Source organism: Lontra canadensis, unplaced genomic scaffold, assembly GCF_010015895.1.
Source record: "Lontra canadensis isolate GAN:19392208 unplaced genomic scaffold, GSC_riverotter_1.0 scaffold7, whole genome shotgun sequence".
NCBI lineage: Eukaryota > Metazoa > Chordata > Mammalia > Carnivora > Mustelidae > Lontra > Lontra canadensis.
Window position 1 is genome coordinate 5,657,075 of NW_022631001.1, and position 17,114 is coordinate 5,674,188.

The 17,114-nt window shown below is 38.8% G+C and overlaps 1 protein-coding gene across 1 annotated transcript in view; it reads left to right on the top strand.

Moving 5' to 3' along the window:
• FAM76B (family with sequence similarity 76 member B) overlaps positions 1 to 2,133 on the top strand; it is a 28,670-nt gene extending 26,537 nt beyond the window's left edge. Inside the window, exon 11 of the mRNA XM_032852753.1 lies at positions 1,886 to 2,133. Within this exon, the coding sequence (XP_032708644.1) occupies positions 1,886 to 1,930 (45 nt within the window). The 3' untranslated portion in view covers positions 1,931 to 2,133. The remainder of the gene's footprint in view (positions 1 to 1,885) is intronic.
• Positions 2,134 to 17,114: the final 14,981 nt, after the last annotated feature.

Consider the following 17,114-nt stretch of genomic DNA (forward strand, 5'->3'; position numbering starts at 1 on the left):
CTTAGTAAATGACGTCATGTCATTGTCGGGTCAGCTATTCAACTGTTCTCAACTGGGTGCTGTTTTGCTTCCTTGGGGACATTTAGCAATGTCTGTAGACATTTTTCATTTTCAGGACCGGTGGTCAGTGGTGGGGGGTGGGGTTGGGTGCTCCTGATGTCAACTAAGTGGAGGTCAGAGATGCCGCTAAACAGCCTACGATGCACAGAACATCACCCCACACACAAAGAATTCTCCAGCCTCAAATGCCAGTAATGCTGAGGTTGAGAAAACGTGGGCCGCTCGAAAGCCTAAAATGGTTTTTACATCTCTACTCTTACAATGGCCTAAAAACCTTTGACCTTAACACAAGTCTTTCTGCTACAGCTTTTATCGCCCACCAGTGAAAGCAGCTGTTACTACTTCTTTAATTCCATGAATTAAATATTAAAGAAGAACTGAAATATACTAAAGATTTTACCGTTTCTACTTAAATAAATTCCTACTTATGACCACTAGGTGGAGCACTTCACCGCTAAATAATACCACAGCGCAAAGGCGGTGGGAGTCCCTGTGATAAGAGCAAGCATTACTCCTTAACTACCCTTTGTAAGAAGTTTTGTTATATACGATAAGAGGCAATTGTTTTTCACAATTCCACCGTACAATTCTTTAATTCAGTCAATGGATTAGCTCACACACACACACACACACACACACACACAAAAGGAGTTTAAATTGTCTTTAGACAGGCTGTTTTTGAATTCAGAAGTATTATTTTTAAAAGAGTTGCTTAAAGATTTCTGTCTTGAATTTTTGTGCACATTTCTCTTTCTCTTTAAATCCAGTTCCACTTTTGCACTAAGCACAACATATGTTTGGCCCTTCCTCCTCCTACTCGTAAGAGAGTTCCTGCACTCAGTATAAACTAAAGTAACTTCTAAGTCAAAAGACTACTGTCTCCGACTAAGCTGTGTCTCTGAGAGGTTTGACAGGGACACGGCAGAGATGGTCTTGGCTATGTCAATGTCAGCAGCGTTCTGGACTCCATGCAACGGTGAATGATGGGCTGGGATTTGGAGTACCCCCCGGGGGCTGGAATGGTAGGCTAAATCAAGCTGTTACATGTGTTGAATGGCTCCAAAATGATCATTTCTTTGTAGATTTTGCTCATTTTTGCACATTTCATGTGACATGGATTTTTCTTTGAAAGGGTGATTAAAGCCTCCCTTCTTCTTTAGTAATGGTACAGCTCTGCGAGGTATCAGGAACCTATATGAGGTGGGCCATTCAGCTACTGAAAGCTCCTCTTTTTAACCTCTCAATTGTCAAGGCAGCAAGAAAAATCATTTTTCCCTTGCCTAGAAAACAACCAACTAAACTGCTAATGGAATCTACATTCTTATTACTTTACATCATTTTCACGTTATCTTAAGTTCTTTTCTAAGCTAAATTTCATTACTGTAAGTTGATGGTTCAAAAATGGCTGTAGGAATTCAGATACTTCTTTTAGAAATCATTCCAAAGTACTTCTTAAAAGGACTAAAAGGCGTTTTATATAATGTTTTCTTTTTATCACCTTGTGATTCCTTGAAACATAATAGCACTGAGCAAACAGGAGCCACATATAAGCCTCTGTTGTCATTGGCTGCCTGCTCCTATGGTTACCAAGATGGGCCGACGATGCCCGATCATCTATGTCAGTGAAGTGGCCTGGTTCCTAGACTATAAATATCTGTGTAGCTGTACAGAGTAAAGGGAGGAAAGGACATTTGTCAGTATTTGGTCTCTCCTTTAAGTAAAGAAATAGGAGGATATTGTGATACAAATTATTTTTAAAATGTAAAGCACTGTATGTTTTGTGTGTTCTTTAAATAACTGTGTTCTCAATCCACATGTCTCAAAGTACCTTTTGGAAGCATTTGCAAAGGAGTGCAAAGCAAACATTTGAATTCGGAATTGGGTGATGAATTCAGCTTGTGCACACAGATCATTTGTGACAGGACATGAGATCGAAAATCACAACTGAGACATGAAGACGTGATAGATAACCAGATTCCAGACCGAGATGGGCCACCCTTGGGGACTTGTGAAAAGGATGTAACTAGAAACCCGGGACACAATTCTTAAACCCCTGGCCAACACTGAAGGTCTAAAAAGGTTGAGGATGGTACCTAGGATTTGTTTGGAGACAGCTGAGCTAAAAGCCCTTCTTCTTCATCCAGGGAAGGGCTTTAGTGTTCAATTCCCCAAAAAGAGGATCCTTAGTGAGTTCACGTGAAGAGCTTGACATGTTCCCTGCCATCGTGGGGACAAAATGGACCTGTGCCTGACTTCCAACACCTGGTAGCCATGGCTGGCTTGGCTAGCTTCTCTGATGGCACCAACAAAGGAAATGTTGCTATATCAAAAGTAATTTCCATTCTCAGAGATTCTTGGGTCAAGGATGTATGAGTAATATTTTCAGTTGTGGGAAATGTGATTCAGCCAGCTTGGCGCTGTTCCAAATTTCGCCCAAGAGAGCTGCTTTGGGTGGGTGGAAGATGAGCAGTGAGGGGAGTCCTGAAAAGACTCTTCATTGAATAGTCAAAAGAAAAAGCTGGGCTTTGAGGACACACAGTGAACCACAGGAAAATACCTTGCCCAGATCGTGTAAAGTACAATGAAAAGTTCCAGTGACTTGGAAGGAGATCTCAAAAGAACTTTAACGAAAGCACCAACTTGGCCACAGCTACCCATCCCATTATAAGAGAAGACATCAGCTCTAAACATTTACCAGACCCAGAGAGTAAGACTGTCTTATCATGATGACCCTAAAAACTCTCACTTTGCTTATTGCCCTTGTATCTCCCTGCTTGGATACTGGCTGGGTCAGAAACACTGGCAAGCTGCAGAAGAAGACAAATGCTAAGTAGGGGGAAAGAAGGATTATGATCTCTCTACTGACTGCAAATGGCTAGCCCACAGCAGTCTGCAGCTGGAGAAGTAAAGACATGCTAAACTTTAAAATTGTAAAGTTTTCATTAATATATATAGGTGTGATAGTTGTCTCCAAAAATTAACCCATGAATCACACCTTCCAGTATTCACATCCTTGGGTATTCCCCTCCTACACTGAGTATGGGAGGGTTCGATGTCTCCCTTTAAGTAACAGAATGCAAAGGCAGTGATTCTTTGCCAGTTCTGGGCCTAAGCTTTAAGAATTTCTGGCAGTTTCCAGTGTTGTGTTCTCAGGGAGTCCTTTCTGTAAGAAGGCTATTTATGCTGCTAAGGAGACCATGTGGAAAGGCCACATGGAAAGGAAAAGTCTGGAGAAGGAAAGGAAACCAGCTGTTTCACTCAAGTTTAAGGTCAATCTTATTTCGTCTCTTTCTATACCCAATTCTCCCCAATTACCTTGAATCTCAAATCCTTCTTCATGTAATTTCATTTATAAATATTTTAGTATGCATCTCTTGAAAAAGATTTGAAAAACAACTCTTAATGCCATTTTCATTAAAAGTTTATAACTTCTTAGTGTGATTAGTATCCGTGTTCAAATTTTCCCAATCATTTTCCACTGGCTAAAATTAAGATCTATATAAGACCCATACAGAATTTTACCAGAGTTGAGCCTGCAAAAGAAGATACTCACCAATACTGAGTGGGTCCACCCCCACAGAGATCTTACCAGGCTCAGAACTTGGGGGCGTCAGGTACTGGGGAGGTTGGGAATGAGGCACAGGGCTGAGAATAAGAAGACTGTTTGAAGCCAAGAAAAGAAAATTTGAGTGGAGAACTCAGCCATATCTGACAACGTGTGTAGCTAGGGTGAGAGATGGATAAGAAAGCAGGGAGTGAGAGAGAGTCCACGTTCAGACAATCTAGCCACTCCCTTCCAGCCACTCTCCCTGTCCTGCTTCTAGGATATCAGAGCCTGAGAATGAATAAAACAAGAGAGACAAAAGGGGCTAGGAAACCACAGCAGGTGTGATATGTTGACATATCAGATACTCTAGATGGGAGAAAGCTGGTGGTTGCCAACATAGCCAAGAGACAATAGGGGAAATGGAAGTTCCTGAAAACAGGGTGCCAACAACGAGGCTTCACTCTGCAGGATCCAGTAAAGGCTGGGGACCTGAAGGCAGGGTGGGAACAGCTTAATGAAGATAGTTTGAAATTTAGGCTACTTGAACCCTTCTCCCATCTTTACAAAACCTAGCACCTAGAGGTTTATTTTCCAGAAAAATTGGAACCAAGACACTCTGGACTTAATGATGATGGGTATAGCCTGGGGTCAGAGATGGTCACTTTTCTAGCAATAGCGATTCTATAAAATTCTTCACAACAGATGGTAAGATTTCCATCTGTTTCTTTAGCTGGTCCCCCGAATCACGGACAGTCAGTATATGGCCCTGAGGTAGGAGTTTGGGAGAATTTAGCTCTCTAAAGGAAACAAGCATGATGAGACCTGGGGTGATTATTAATGTTATATATAAAAAACCACTACAAAATTTAGTGGCATAAAACATAAACCATTTGTTTTGCAATGATTCTGTGGTCAGAATTTCCGATAGGGTATTCTCTAATAAAACTTAAGTGGTGGTGGTTTCTCTGCTTTATAACACCTCAGAGTCTCAACTGGGAACACTCAAAAGTCTGGAGGGACCCAAATGACCATTGACTGGAATCATCTAGAAAGGTCTTCAACCTTGGGTATGGTGCTTGGTGGGATGGTGGGACTCGGCTCAACTGGGAGTGTCAGCTAGAATGTCCACATGCAGTCTCCACGTGGACTGAGCTTCCTAAAACCATGGTGGATTGGTCCAGCATAAAACGACAGAGACTCCCTGGGCATTTATGACCCAGCTTTATAAGTCACATTGTATCACTTCTTCTGTACTTTATTTGTCAAAGCAGTCAAAACTCCCCCAGATCCAAGTGGGCGTAGACATAATATCTCAAGAGAAGGAGCGTCAAAGACTTTGTTGCTAAGTTTTAAAACCACCACACATAACCATGAAAGCAGTAGGCAAGTAGTCAGTAGCTTATCAGGGAAATCAAAGTAGAAGCCCAAATTAAAATCTGACTGAGCCCTGGTTGATAAGGATTATAGCAATAAAAATAATTTCCCAATCCACCTGGTGGTGCCTGAAGCTGCTGCTACCATTCCTGGCTTGATCAACTCTGGCTCATGAGGTTCAAGGGAAGGGCATCTGGGGCCCCAGAGACAAGGATCAGGAAAGGTGTGTGTGGGGTGAACCTCTGGAGCCCTATCAAGGGAAGGTTCAGTGTGGACCTTATTTGGACCCTGACTCAGGAAGATAATGGGGAAATTTGAACATTGTTGATACTGAAGGTTTACTGTAATTTTGGGGTATGATAATGATATTATTGTTATCTTAAAATACCATTGTGTTTAAAAAAAGTCGCCTTATTTTTTAACAAATGTGCTAATGTAAATACGGATAAAATAATATGAAGTACTGGATTTACTTCAAAATAACCCATTGAGGAACGGAGGGGGATATGGGAGTATAGATCAAACAAGACTGGCTGAGTAATTACAGAAATGAGTACATGGGTGTTTGTTATACTATTTCCTCTTCTTTTGCATATGGCTGAAAATTTTCGCCCTGAATTTTTTTTTAATTTACGCAGTAGCACATACACATACAAATAGGATATAAACCTCTAAAGTAGATTTGCCTTATTTACTTATTTAAAATATTTTTTTAAATATTTTATTTATTTATTTGACAGAGAGAGATCACAAGTAGACAGAAAGGCAGGCAGAGAGAGAGAGAGAGGGAAGCAGGCTCCCTGCTGAGCAGAGAGCCCGATGCGGGACTCAATTCCAGGACCCTGAGATCATGACCTGAGCTGAAGGCAGCGGCTTAACCCACTGAGCCACCCAGGCGCCCCTATTTAAAATATTTTATTTTATTTATTTTTTTAAAGATTTTATTGATTTGTTAGAGAGAAGGGGGGAAAATAGAGGGAGAGAACGAGCAGAGGGAGGGGCATAGGGAGATGGAGAAGCAGACTCCTCTGCTGATCATGACCTGAGCTGAAGGCAGACACTTAACTGACTGAGTCTTCCAGGTGCCCTTAAAAGATTTTACTTTTAAGCAATCTCCATACCCAACATGGGGCTTGAAATTACAACCCCGAGATCAAGAGTTGCATGCTTTATCGACTTAGCCAGCCAGGCACACCTGGATTTGTCTTATTTAAAAGAGCAACGGGAACTTCTAGTGAACTAAATTTGCATTTACTTATGTTAATGTTTATTTTTATAGATAACAATAGTGTAGCACTTTATATTCTATGAAACCCTTTGACTTTAACAACAATCCCACAAGGTAGGCTGATGGTGAACTTGGTTATAGAGAGATAAAGGGATATATTGAAGGTCGCACAGGTACTGTATAGGGGACCCTACTCTCAAACTTGAGGTTCTGGCTTCATAACTTGTTATTAGATGAAAGTTTACTATGCAGCAGTGGTTCATAACACTTAGAGGTTATGTGATGCTTTGATAACCTGATCAAATCTGAAAAAAAAAAAAAACCACCTCTTCTCAGAAAAATGTGTATGTGCACACATCCAGCAATGTAAGAATTCTCAGGGATAGAGAGGTTCATGGCTCCTATAAGAAGAACATGCTTGTTAGTCAGTCATTTGCTGTCATTACCCAGCCTTCGAACAGAGTTCTGGCTTCTTTTTTCAAACAATTAGCTACATCAGACCTGGTATCTTGCTTTCGCTCCTTCTCTCTGATAATGATCTATGCATTGAACATGAGGATATCTTCACTCAGCCCAGAATTAGTAACCCCAGAAAAAGTTATTCTGTTTTGTAATATTTAACTTAATGCTCTTTGTATATCTATGATGTTTCTAGTTCAAAACTCTCTTGATTCTGAGATGCTCTACTACTGAAATGGTATCTGCTCCGGGTAGCTTTTCCCAAGGCATGGAGAATCATGCCCTCTTCTGTGTCCCTATAGCACTCTGAGCACGTCTCTATCTAAGTTATATCTATAACGTCTATATTGTACCTATATTATAATGATCTAGTTACACATCTTGCTCCTCCAGAAGACTGTGTGTTCCTTGGGAATGGTAACTATATCCACTCAACCCTAGGGAATGGCTAACACAGGGCATACGTGTTTCTGAATTAATAGGTAAATTACTCCAAACATATTATTTAACATATTACTTAAAATAATAAAAATAATAATTAAAAATAAAACAAGATAAAATAACAACAATAAGCTAACCTATAAATACTTGTCAGGTGTAACTGTATTATCCCTTGGAAGTCAATTAAGTAGGAAGAGTTTTGAATGCTTCCCTCTACTGCTCTTCTGGAGACTGGAAATTGGGAGATATATTTTGATTTAGTGTTATTAAAAGTTCCCCAGTTTTATTAACTATCTACCTGGAGGTTATTTAAAGACCTGATCTAATTAAGATGTTCACTTCCAATGACTGGCCAAGAGGCCTTTGCTCCTACCTAGGCTGATTAGATGTACTCTTTTGGGTTAAACAACAAAGGCAGAACTATTGTCTCCAGAAGGGGTCTGCTAAAAAGAACAGATGTTACCTTGGTCAAAAGCAATAAACCTTGAGCTAGTCTCCCACCACCACTGAAGTGTGGCCTAAAAATATGGTCCCTGAATGGGGAGTAGGGCTCTGAACAGATGGCTAATTAGGCAGGAAATTCTGTAGAGACATTTTGGAAAGAATGAGGGGCATGATGTACTGCATGGGGAATCCAGAACCAAGAATGTAGATGAGGAAAAGTGGAGAGACAGAGAGGTGTTGCTAAGTGAAAAGGCTACATAACATTTTTTATGGAAATCCTGCCAACATAACCAATGGAGGATTTCTTTGACCGTTTATTCTTTGCTTTTCCTTAAATCTGTTTGATGATGAAAAGGGATTGCTGTGGTCTTTGAAAGGGAAGGTTAAGTCTTTTATAGGTTAATGTGAATTTTACTTAAATCAGAAAACCATTTTGGCTACAGTATAACAGCAATTAAAACACAATGTTTGACTTCCACTTCCAAATATGATGAAGTAACTGAGACAAGACTCACTCTCCCACTATAAACACTAGAAAATTGGACAAAAATACAATAAACTGTCTTCAAACTTTGGACAACAGACGGTGCAGGATTATGATTCTTGAGAGAAAGTTAAAAAAAAAAAAAAAGCAATGTGAGGTCACTCTTTCAACTATTCCAGTTTTCTGTACTTGCTGGATGGAAGCTCAGAGAGGGAGAACCTGAGCAGAACTCAGAGGTCTTGTTGTGTTAAGGACACAGAAATCTGAAGTTGAGGAGGCTAAGGTAGTTGGAATTTGTAGGTCAATGAACTGGAGAGTAGGAAGCCATGCAGAGAAAGAACATCAGAAACTTACATAGAGGTCCACTTAAGTCCATTACTAAATTCTAATCCATGCAGAGCATGAAAACTCCTCCTAGCCAAGTAAAGACCCTAGTGAGCTATAAAATCAGCAATTTTCAGAGATCCTACTTGACTGAAAGTTATTTGAGTTGTAACTAACCAAAGTAGTGAGGTCTCATTTAACATTAAAAAGGGACCCCAGAACGTTCACACTTTAGTAGTAGGGCTAAACTAACCCTAAAGACTACTCTATACATTCCTAAACACATAAAAACAAACCTCAAAATGGTTAAGCTCATATTTAATTACTTGCTAAAATGAACAAAACACACTTTCGTGGAAGATAACAAAATTTAGGCATGCAGAATGTAAAAAATCACAGTTTCTAGTATCCAATAAAAAATTACTGGACATGTAAGGAAACAAGAAAACGTGAGGCATAACCAGGAAAAAGAAAAGTCAATAGTAACACCTAGAAATGACAAAGAAGATAGGAATTGACATATAATAGTTTTAAAATTGCTCTAACAAATATGCTCAAGGAATTATTTAAAAAAAACAAACATGAAATTAATGAGGAAAAAAGTAAAAAATATTTCAAAGAAAACAAATGGAATTTCCAAGAACGAAAAAATCAATGTCTGAAATAAACATGTTAGGCACCTGGGTGGCTCAGTGGATAAGCATCTGTCTTCAGCTGAGGTCATGGGAGTCTGCCTTTGGCTCAAGTCATGATCCCAGGGTCCTGGGATCGAGTCCCACACCTGGCTTCCTGCCCAGCAGGGAGTCTACTTTTCCCTCTTTGTCTTCCCCCTACTCATGCTCTTTCTGTCTCTGTCAAATAAATAAATAAAATCTTAAAAAATAATAAAATAAACATATTACAGGATGAAAATAACAGGAGAGTAGATAGTGTAGAAGGGAAGATTAATGAAGTTGAAGATGTAGAAATAGAAACTATCCAAGTGGAAACAGAGAGAGCAAAAAAGACTAAAATAAATGAATGCAGCTTTAGCAATCTTTGTAAAGACTTCAAGTAGTCCACATACATATAATTAGAATCCAAGAAGAAAGAATGGTGGTAGGATAAATATTTGATGGAATAAAGGAAAAACACTTCCAGATTTAATAAAATCCACAAAATTATAAATCCAAGAAACTCAACAAATGCCAACCAAAATTAACAATCCGATATATCTTTCTAATGATGTAAAATGAACATGTATTACTTCTAAAATTAAAAAAAAACTATGTAGCTACTTTCTTTTGTAAAAATGAACAGAATTTGTATCATGAGCTCATTTTAAAATATGTGTATTTGTATTTGCATAGAATAAAGTCTGGAGAGACACTCAAAAAAAAGGAACCCAAATCTATCAGATAAACAATTAAAAAACCCCACCAAGGTATCTTTTAACCAAAGTGCTGAAAATCAATGATCCTAAAACAGCTAAAGGAAAAGAAAGTTACCATTTTGCTTAAAAGAGAACACAGATAAAAATGTCAAACTTCTTTCCAAAACAATACAAGCCAATGCATAATAGGAAAACAGATTTAAGCTACCGAAAAAAAAACCAAAAACCCATTAACCTAGAATTCTATAATAAACAAAAATATCTTTCAGAAATGAAGGTGAGAAAAAGATTTACTCAAACACAAACAGCACATTGCAGATTGTGTATTTAAACCCAGTTGTGTCAATAATTCATGATATGTAGATGGACTAAAGGCACTAAACAAAAGACCAAGACAGTCAAATTGTATTAAAAAAAAAAGCAATGCTCAACTCGACAAGAAACCTACCTTAAATATCAAGACCTAGGCTAAAAGTAAAAGAATGAAAAACTACCAAAGAAAAAAAAATCAAAAGAAAGAGAGAGTGGCTCTATTAGACTGAGAACAAGGAATACTCCACAATGAACAAGGACATTATCTAGGCTTCCACTTTAAGAAGATGGTATTGTGTACCCCAGAGGAAATAACCACTACATAAACAAAGAAAATAATAGATAAGAGGGAATTTTTTATGGCTGAATAATACTCCACTGTATATATATACCAAATCATTTTTACCCGTTTATCTGTCAGTGGACATCTGGGGTTTACCTCTGAAACCAACAATAAATTATATGTTAATTAATTGGTTTTTAAAAAGAAAGTAATGAAAGTAATTAAATAGAAAGTGGACCAACAGAAAAATCAATAAAACCAAAAGCTGATTTTTTAAAAAGATGGCTAAAATTGGTAAGCCTGTAGTCAGACTGATCAGGAAAAAAAAAAAAAAAGAGCACACAACTTACAAATTTCAAGAATAAAACAGGATTTAGCACCATAAATTAAAAGGAAAAAAAAGGAAATATTATGAACAATTTTATGCTAAAAAAAATTGAGAACTTGGATGAAATAAGAATTTCTTGAATAGCGCAAATTATCAAAACTAACATAGGTAAAAGTAGAATATTTAAATAGCTCTGTATCTACAAAATATATTGTGTATAAAGTTAAAAGATGTGTCACAAAGAAAGCTACATATTTGCTAGATTGCTTCATTGGTGAATTCCACTGAACACTTATGGAAGTAATACAAATTCTATATGAACGTTTTTTGAAATCTGTAGAGGAGGAATTACTTCTTACTCTCATTTTATGAAGCCAGTCTTACTCCAGTGACAAAACCAGACTAAGACACTACAAGAAACTGGGTGTCTATCCTAAACACATAAAGAACTCTCAGAATTCAATAATAAGATAAAGAAAGCCAAGCTGAAAATAGGCAAAAGATTTGAACAGATATTCCTCCAAAGAAGACATATAACCAATAAACACAGGAACAGATGCTCAACATCACTAATCATCAGGGAGTGAAAATTAAAATACAATGAGATATAATCACACACTCACTAGTCTTAGTAAAATTAGAATGATTGGCAATATCAAGTATTGGCAAAAAGGTGGAATAATTGGAACCCTTGTAAATTATTTGTGAGGATATAAAATGGTAAAACACTTTGGAAAACAATCTGGCAGATTCTTACAGAGTTAAACACTAAATTCCCATTGGACCAGCAATCATGCCCAGAAATCTACCTAAAAGAAATAAAAACATACGTCTCATGAAAAGCTGTCCATAAATGTTCATAGAAGCTTTATCATAATGGTAAAAAAATGAAAACAGTTCAAATGTCTGTCAACAGATGAATTAATAAAGCAATTATTAATACATTGGAATACTACTTAGCACAAAAAAAGAAAAAAAAAGAAAACTCCTGGAACAGGCAACAATATGGATAACCCTTAAAAACACGTTGCATACAAGAAAATACACAGCAAATTTATAGAAAATTCTTGTAATGGCAAAACTCACCTACAGTGGTAGATGAGTTGTGGCTTAGGACTGGGGTGGGGATAAATTATCACCAAAGGGCACAAGGGAGATTTTGGGGGTGACAGAAATGTACTGAAGAGGTGGTAGTTGTATAGGTGTGTCCATTTGTCAAATCTCACTAAACTGAACACTTAAAAATGGGAGCATTTTATTATATGTAATTTATACCTCAATTTAGTTGACTTTTAAAAAAGCATCATTGGGAAAAGGGAAGGCTGCTATGAAGCATGATTCTTCGAGATGACCGCTGGTCAGCCAGTTTACACTGACTCGACATCCAAGCTGGAATGTGGATATAGCTCCCTTGGTACAGCTGTGGGGGTCTGCATGGCTGAAATTTACCATGAGATCTGGATGGTGGAAGGTAAGAGGGAAAGACACCAAGGCAAAGAACAGGGAAGACTAAAGTGTACAAGGCTGCCATGTGGTTAATGGTGTCCTTGACATCCCTTCAACTAGGTTCCAGAGAGAGATCTGAATAGGGAGCAAGGCCAAAGAAATATATACTCTTCTTTGCCAGGTTTTTGGGCTCTCATGCTGTATCAGCCTTGTGAGAAATGGATACTAAGAGATGCAGAAAAGGAAACAGCATTAAGAAAGGGCAATTTACATGGGAGAAAGTGTTCATAAACTTGTTACTGCTCTACTACTTGTCCTTCACATAGTAATGGCACAGGTGTTTGTTTTTGTTTTTAGAGAGGGAGAGGGAGGGGGAGAGACAAAGGGCAGAGGAAGAGGGAAAGAGAGAATATCAAGCAGGTTCCACGTCCAACATGGAGCCTGACGTGGGGCTTGATCTCATGATGCTGAGATCATGACCTGAGCAGAAATCAATAGTCAGAAATTTAACTGACTTAGTCACCTTGGCACCCCCAAATAGTAATGGTGCAAGCTTGCATAGTGTTTACTGTGTACCAGACCTTTGATAGGTAGGTAGGTAAATAGATAAGGATACAGAGATAGGTAGATATAGATATATAAAATCTATTTACTTGAGACAATCCTCATTATTATCCCTGTCTCATAATTTAGTAATTAAGATACAGAGAGGTTAGCTAACTAGCCTAAGGTCACACAGCTACTAAGAGGCAGATCCAAGATTTAATCCCATTGAGGATGGTGCAGAATGTGTGCTTTCAATTGTTAGGATATTCTATCAGTTGTACTCTGAAGTTATCAGCATTTCAGAATTCTTCCTCACAGATACCTTCAAGCAAAGAGAGCCTTCACCTCCATCTTCAGATTGAAAAGTGAAAAACAAACAAACAAACAAACAAACCTTTCTCCATCATTCTTGGTCTCTCTTTCTTCTTCACTGGGGCTAACTGCCAATCACTTATCTATCTTTTGTTTAGTGGATATATGTCAAGCAACCTCTATGTGCCTGATAGTATGCCCATCACTGGGGATTCAAAATAAACACAATGTAATCCCCGCTCTCGAAAGACGGGACATTTTTCCAAGATAACTTGGTGAAGGGCACGTGCCACACTCATGTATCCATGTTATCAGGAGACGGTCTGCACTTGACTGACTGAAGGTCACACCTGGGCATCCCTGGGGGTCCTCTTAGCTTTGCCATTAAGCAATCTGAAGCCATAAAATGATTAGGGTTGGCACACTTTTAGAGGATTAATGTTCTAACAAATTAGGTGATTTTGCTCAGCTTGGCTATTGAGGATAACATATTGTGAATTTACTGAGCTCATCTGTGACCAGATTCCTCTGCAGGGTAATTGAAAGTGAATGGAAATGGCTATTTATGTCTTCTCAGCCATTAGATGTTGCTTTCATCTCTGATTTCGGTGGATGATGAATCAAAATATATACTGAGATCACTGCCTGCGGGTGGCTCTTTGCATGTTCAATTAACTAAAGCCTGTGCACAGCACTGGTCATGAAGAGGCAGATGGCAAAGGGAAGCTATACTGTTAGGCTTTGGAAATGACTCACTGGCCAAATGGGGGGTATTTCTGAATTACATCTACTTTTTTTAGGGTTTAATGGTCACCAGGGGTGTGTGTGTGGCCACTGGCTATATTCGCAGTCCAATGGCAACGTTGCCTAAAGTTTTTGCATGGGATGTTAAGAATAACTTTAAAACCCATCAAGAAAAGAGTTCATGGTGAAATAGATTTAGGAAGTCCTGTATTGAACATATTCATGTGTTTCTTTAGTGCAGAGCCCCAAGTATACATGTGTGCATTGAAAATCTGGGTGTGGTGCATAAACAATGCTGCTTGGAACACTGAAAAAATAAAATAAAAAAAATAAAATATCAAAGAGTAGGAGGTAATACAATTGTCAAATGTTCATAAGGAAGCCAGAATTTTTTGAGCAACTATGTATTTAGTATGTTTTTTTCAAAGATTTTATTTATTTATTTGACAGAGAACTCAAGTAGGCAGAGAGGCAGACAGAGAGAGAGGAAGAAGTCTCCCTGCTGAGCAGAGAGTCCGATGCAGGGCTTGATCCCAGAACCCTGGGATCATGAACTGAGCCAAAGGCAGGGGCTTTAACCCACTGAGTCACCCAAGCACCCCTATATTTAGTATGTTAAATGTAATACACACTAAATGTTGTACATAGATTACTTCATTGAATCCATATAACTATTCTATGATGCATCTTTATTTTTCTGGAACAATGACCTGGAGTGATCAAAAAACTTTGCTGAGGTCATAATGAGCAAGCAGCTTTGCTGGGATTTGAACTAAAGCAGTTTGGCTGCAGAACCCATACTCTTGATCATAATGCTCTATTTTCTCCCTTTTTCATTTTTTATTTTTCTAGAGAGTATCTTGCTCAGACAGAATCCCAGAGATCACACTTTGAGAAGGGCATTTCTAGGTTAAAGATACCAGGTGTTGCTGGGATGTGCCCCAGCTCAGGGCACATTCTTGTACCCTTAAATGATAGAGTGGAGATAAAGAAACATGGAGCCATCATTTGGCATTTTTCAACTCACCCTAGCCTGATCCTATTCCCTAGAGTTCTAAATAAAGCAATGACTCCTGGACTTTTGAGTGAGAGCTGACTCCCCATTTTCCTGAGCATTAGAATTGCCTTGTGCCTATCTAGGTCATTCTTCGCATTTCTATTCAAGCATCACAAAATCCCTGACAATATTAGCTCAGTAAGCCTACTCACTTCTGAGCGCATAGCATGAGCCAGGTCCTCTGCTTAGCTGTGGCATTCAGAGCCGATTCAGGCATAAACGCAGGAATCTAACAGAGAGGCAAAACGGGCTTTGTTGGGAAGGCTGACTACGCACTGTGGTTTAGAAATGGCATCTGTAATGGGTCATCTAAGACTTTACTTCTGAATTAGGCAGACTTACCCACCCAGGCCCTGGAAGAGCATTAAAACTCCCTCACTGTGATTTCTTTCCCCACGAAATAAGCATCCCAGAAAAGGGGGAAAGAAGGCTTTGCCAGACATTAGAAGTTCTGAGGGAAGGAAGGTTCAGTAGTCAAGTTGACCAAAGTAAAGCCATTTTGGTCTTAGGCTGAACCTTAACCTAAACGTCAGCAGGTCCTAAAAGGAGTCATAGGACCCAGCTCATGGACGACCACAAGACCCCACTTCCTCCTGCAGTAAAAGTCATTAAGCCTGGATGTTCTTAAAATTGTTCCCTGTGGGTAATTCCTCAACCTTAGGCCATGGAAAAACTAACCTTCCAATGTAAGTGACATACCCAAAGTTCAAGAGTAAGTCCCTCCCTATATGGTTAGCTAAAGTAAAAACAAACAAACAAACAAAAAACAGCCAACAAAAAAACTTATAAAACCCTTGCTAGAGGCAAAGAGGTCCTTTTCCTTACCTGAGAGGAGAGAACGCTACTTTGTCTATGATGTGGTTCTCTTCTTACTTCTACACTTAATAAATCTTTGTCCCCTTTCCTTTCCTTTTTTTTTTTTTTCAAGATTTTACTTATTTGAGATTTTTAAGATTTTACTTATTTGAGAGAGAGATCATGAACAGAGGGAGGGGAAGAGGGACAAGCATACTCCCTGCTGAGTAGAGAGCCAGACTTGGGGCTTGATCCCAAGACCTAGAGATCATGACCGGAGCTGAAGTCAGATGCTTAACCAACTGAGCCACCCAGGTGCCCTGTGTCCCTTTTTCTAAATGGGAATTCATTGTCTCTTGAATTCATTCTTGCACAAAGCTAAGAACTTCTCAGTGATGGGCCTGAGGCCCTCCCTCTCAGGGCCTTAGCCCACCCAGCATCAGTCCTCCATGTTTTCCTCTTCTGAGGAAGGGAGTAGACATTCCTGTTCCTCTCTGGCTGGAAACAAATGGGGGAATAAATGTTCTCCCACCCTGGTTGTTAGTGACAGGATATAAAACAGCTAAACACATCCCTCAAGTTGCTCAGAGTTCAGTGGAAAAGACAGGCAGACACACAGACATATGAAACAGGGTGAGATGAAAGTATGTATACATGAGGAAGGGATAAAACAGAAGGTTATAGGAGACATATGGCCTCAATTTCAACCACTTAAACAAAATTCACATTTTTTTTCTTGTCAGATTACATTTTCAGGTATTAATGTGTTTCATTCATTCATTCATTCATTCATTAAAAATATGTTGAATACTAATATGTATTGAGATGTATGTGTAGAGATACAACACTGAATAAGATGAAGCCAAACCAATTCCACCCCCTTTAAAAAAAATCAGCTGGATTAAGTAACTGTGTGAATTAAAAACCACTGTTTTATCTGTTATATGGAAAGTCTTCAAGGTAATGCCACGCAGGAAGTTAGCTTTGGGCAGGGGAGATATGCACAGGTCAGAGCCTCCATCAGAGCCCTGTACATTGCAAGGGAAGAGAAGAAGAGAAGTGTGGTAATAAATGGGTTAAGAGTCTCAGAAGTGAGTTGTGGAAGAGGTTCCCTCCCAGTCGTTCCTTGCTTCCCTACTTTGCCCAGAGTGGTTATGTCTTTTATTAAGATAGGCTTGTACCCATGGAAGTTCACATGAGGTCCAGGGAGTCAAATGAAAGTTTTAGAATTGAATTGGTAGAGCTCTGACAGTGGTTGGACTATTCTGACGTCAAAGGACATGAACCAGTAATTATTCTATTTGTGAAGGGAAGATGGAAAGATTGAGTACTTAGAGATAGAGGAAGCCAAATTAGTTCTAATGAAATATAATGGATATAGAAACCAGGGTATCCTAGTATGTCATTCTGCTAAATCCAATCTGGAAATTAAAAGAGTCAAAATGACCATGCAAAATTCTATTACTTGCTTGAATGGGAAGAGAACAAAGCTATGACTTGTCAGTATGAAACCCTGTTCCAGAGGAAAAGGTGTATGTCTTCACCAACTGTTGAGAGG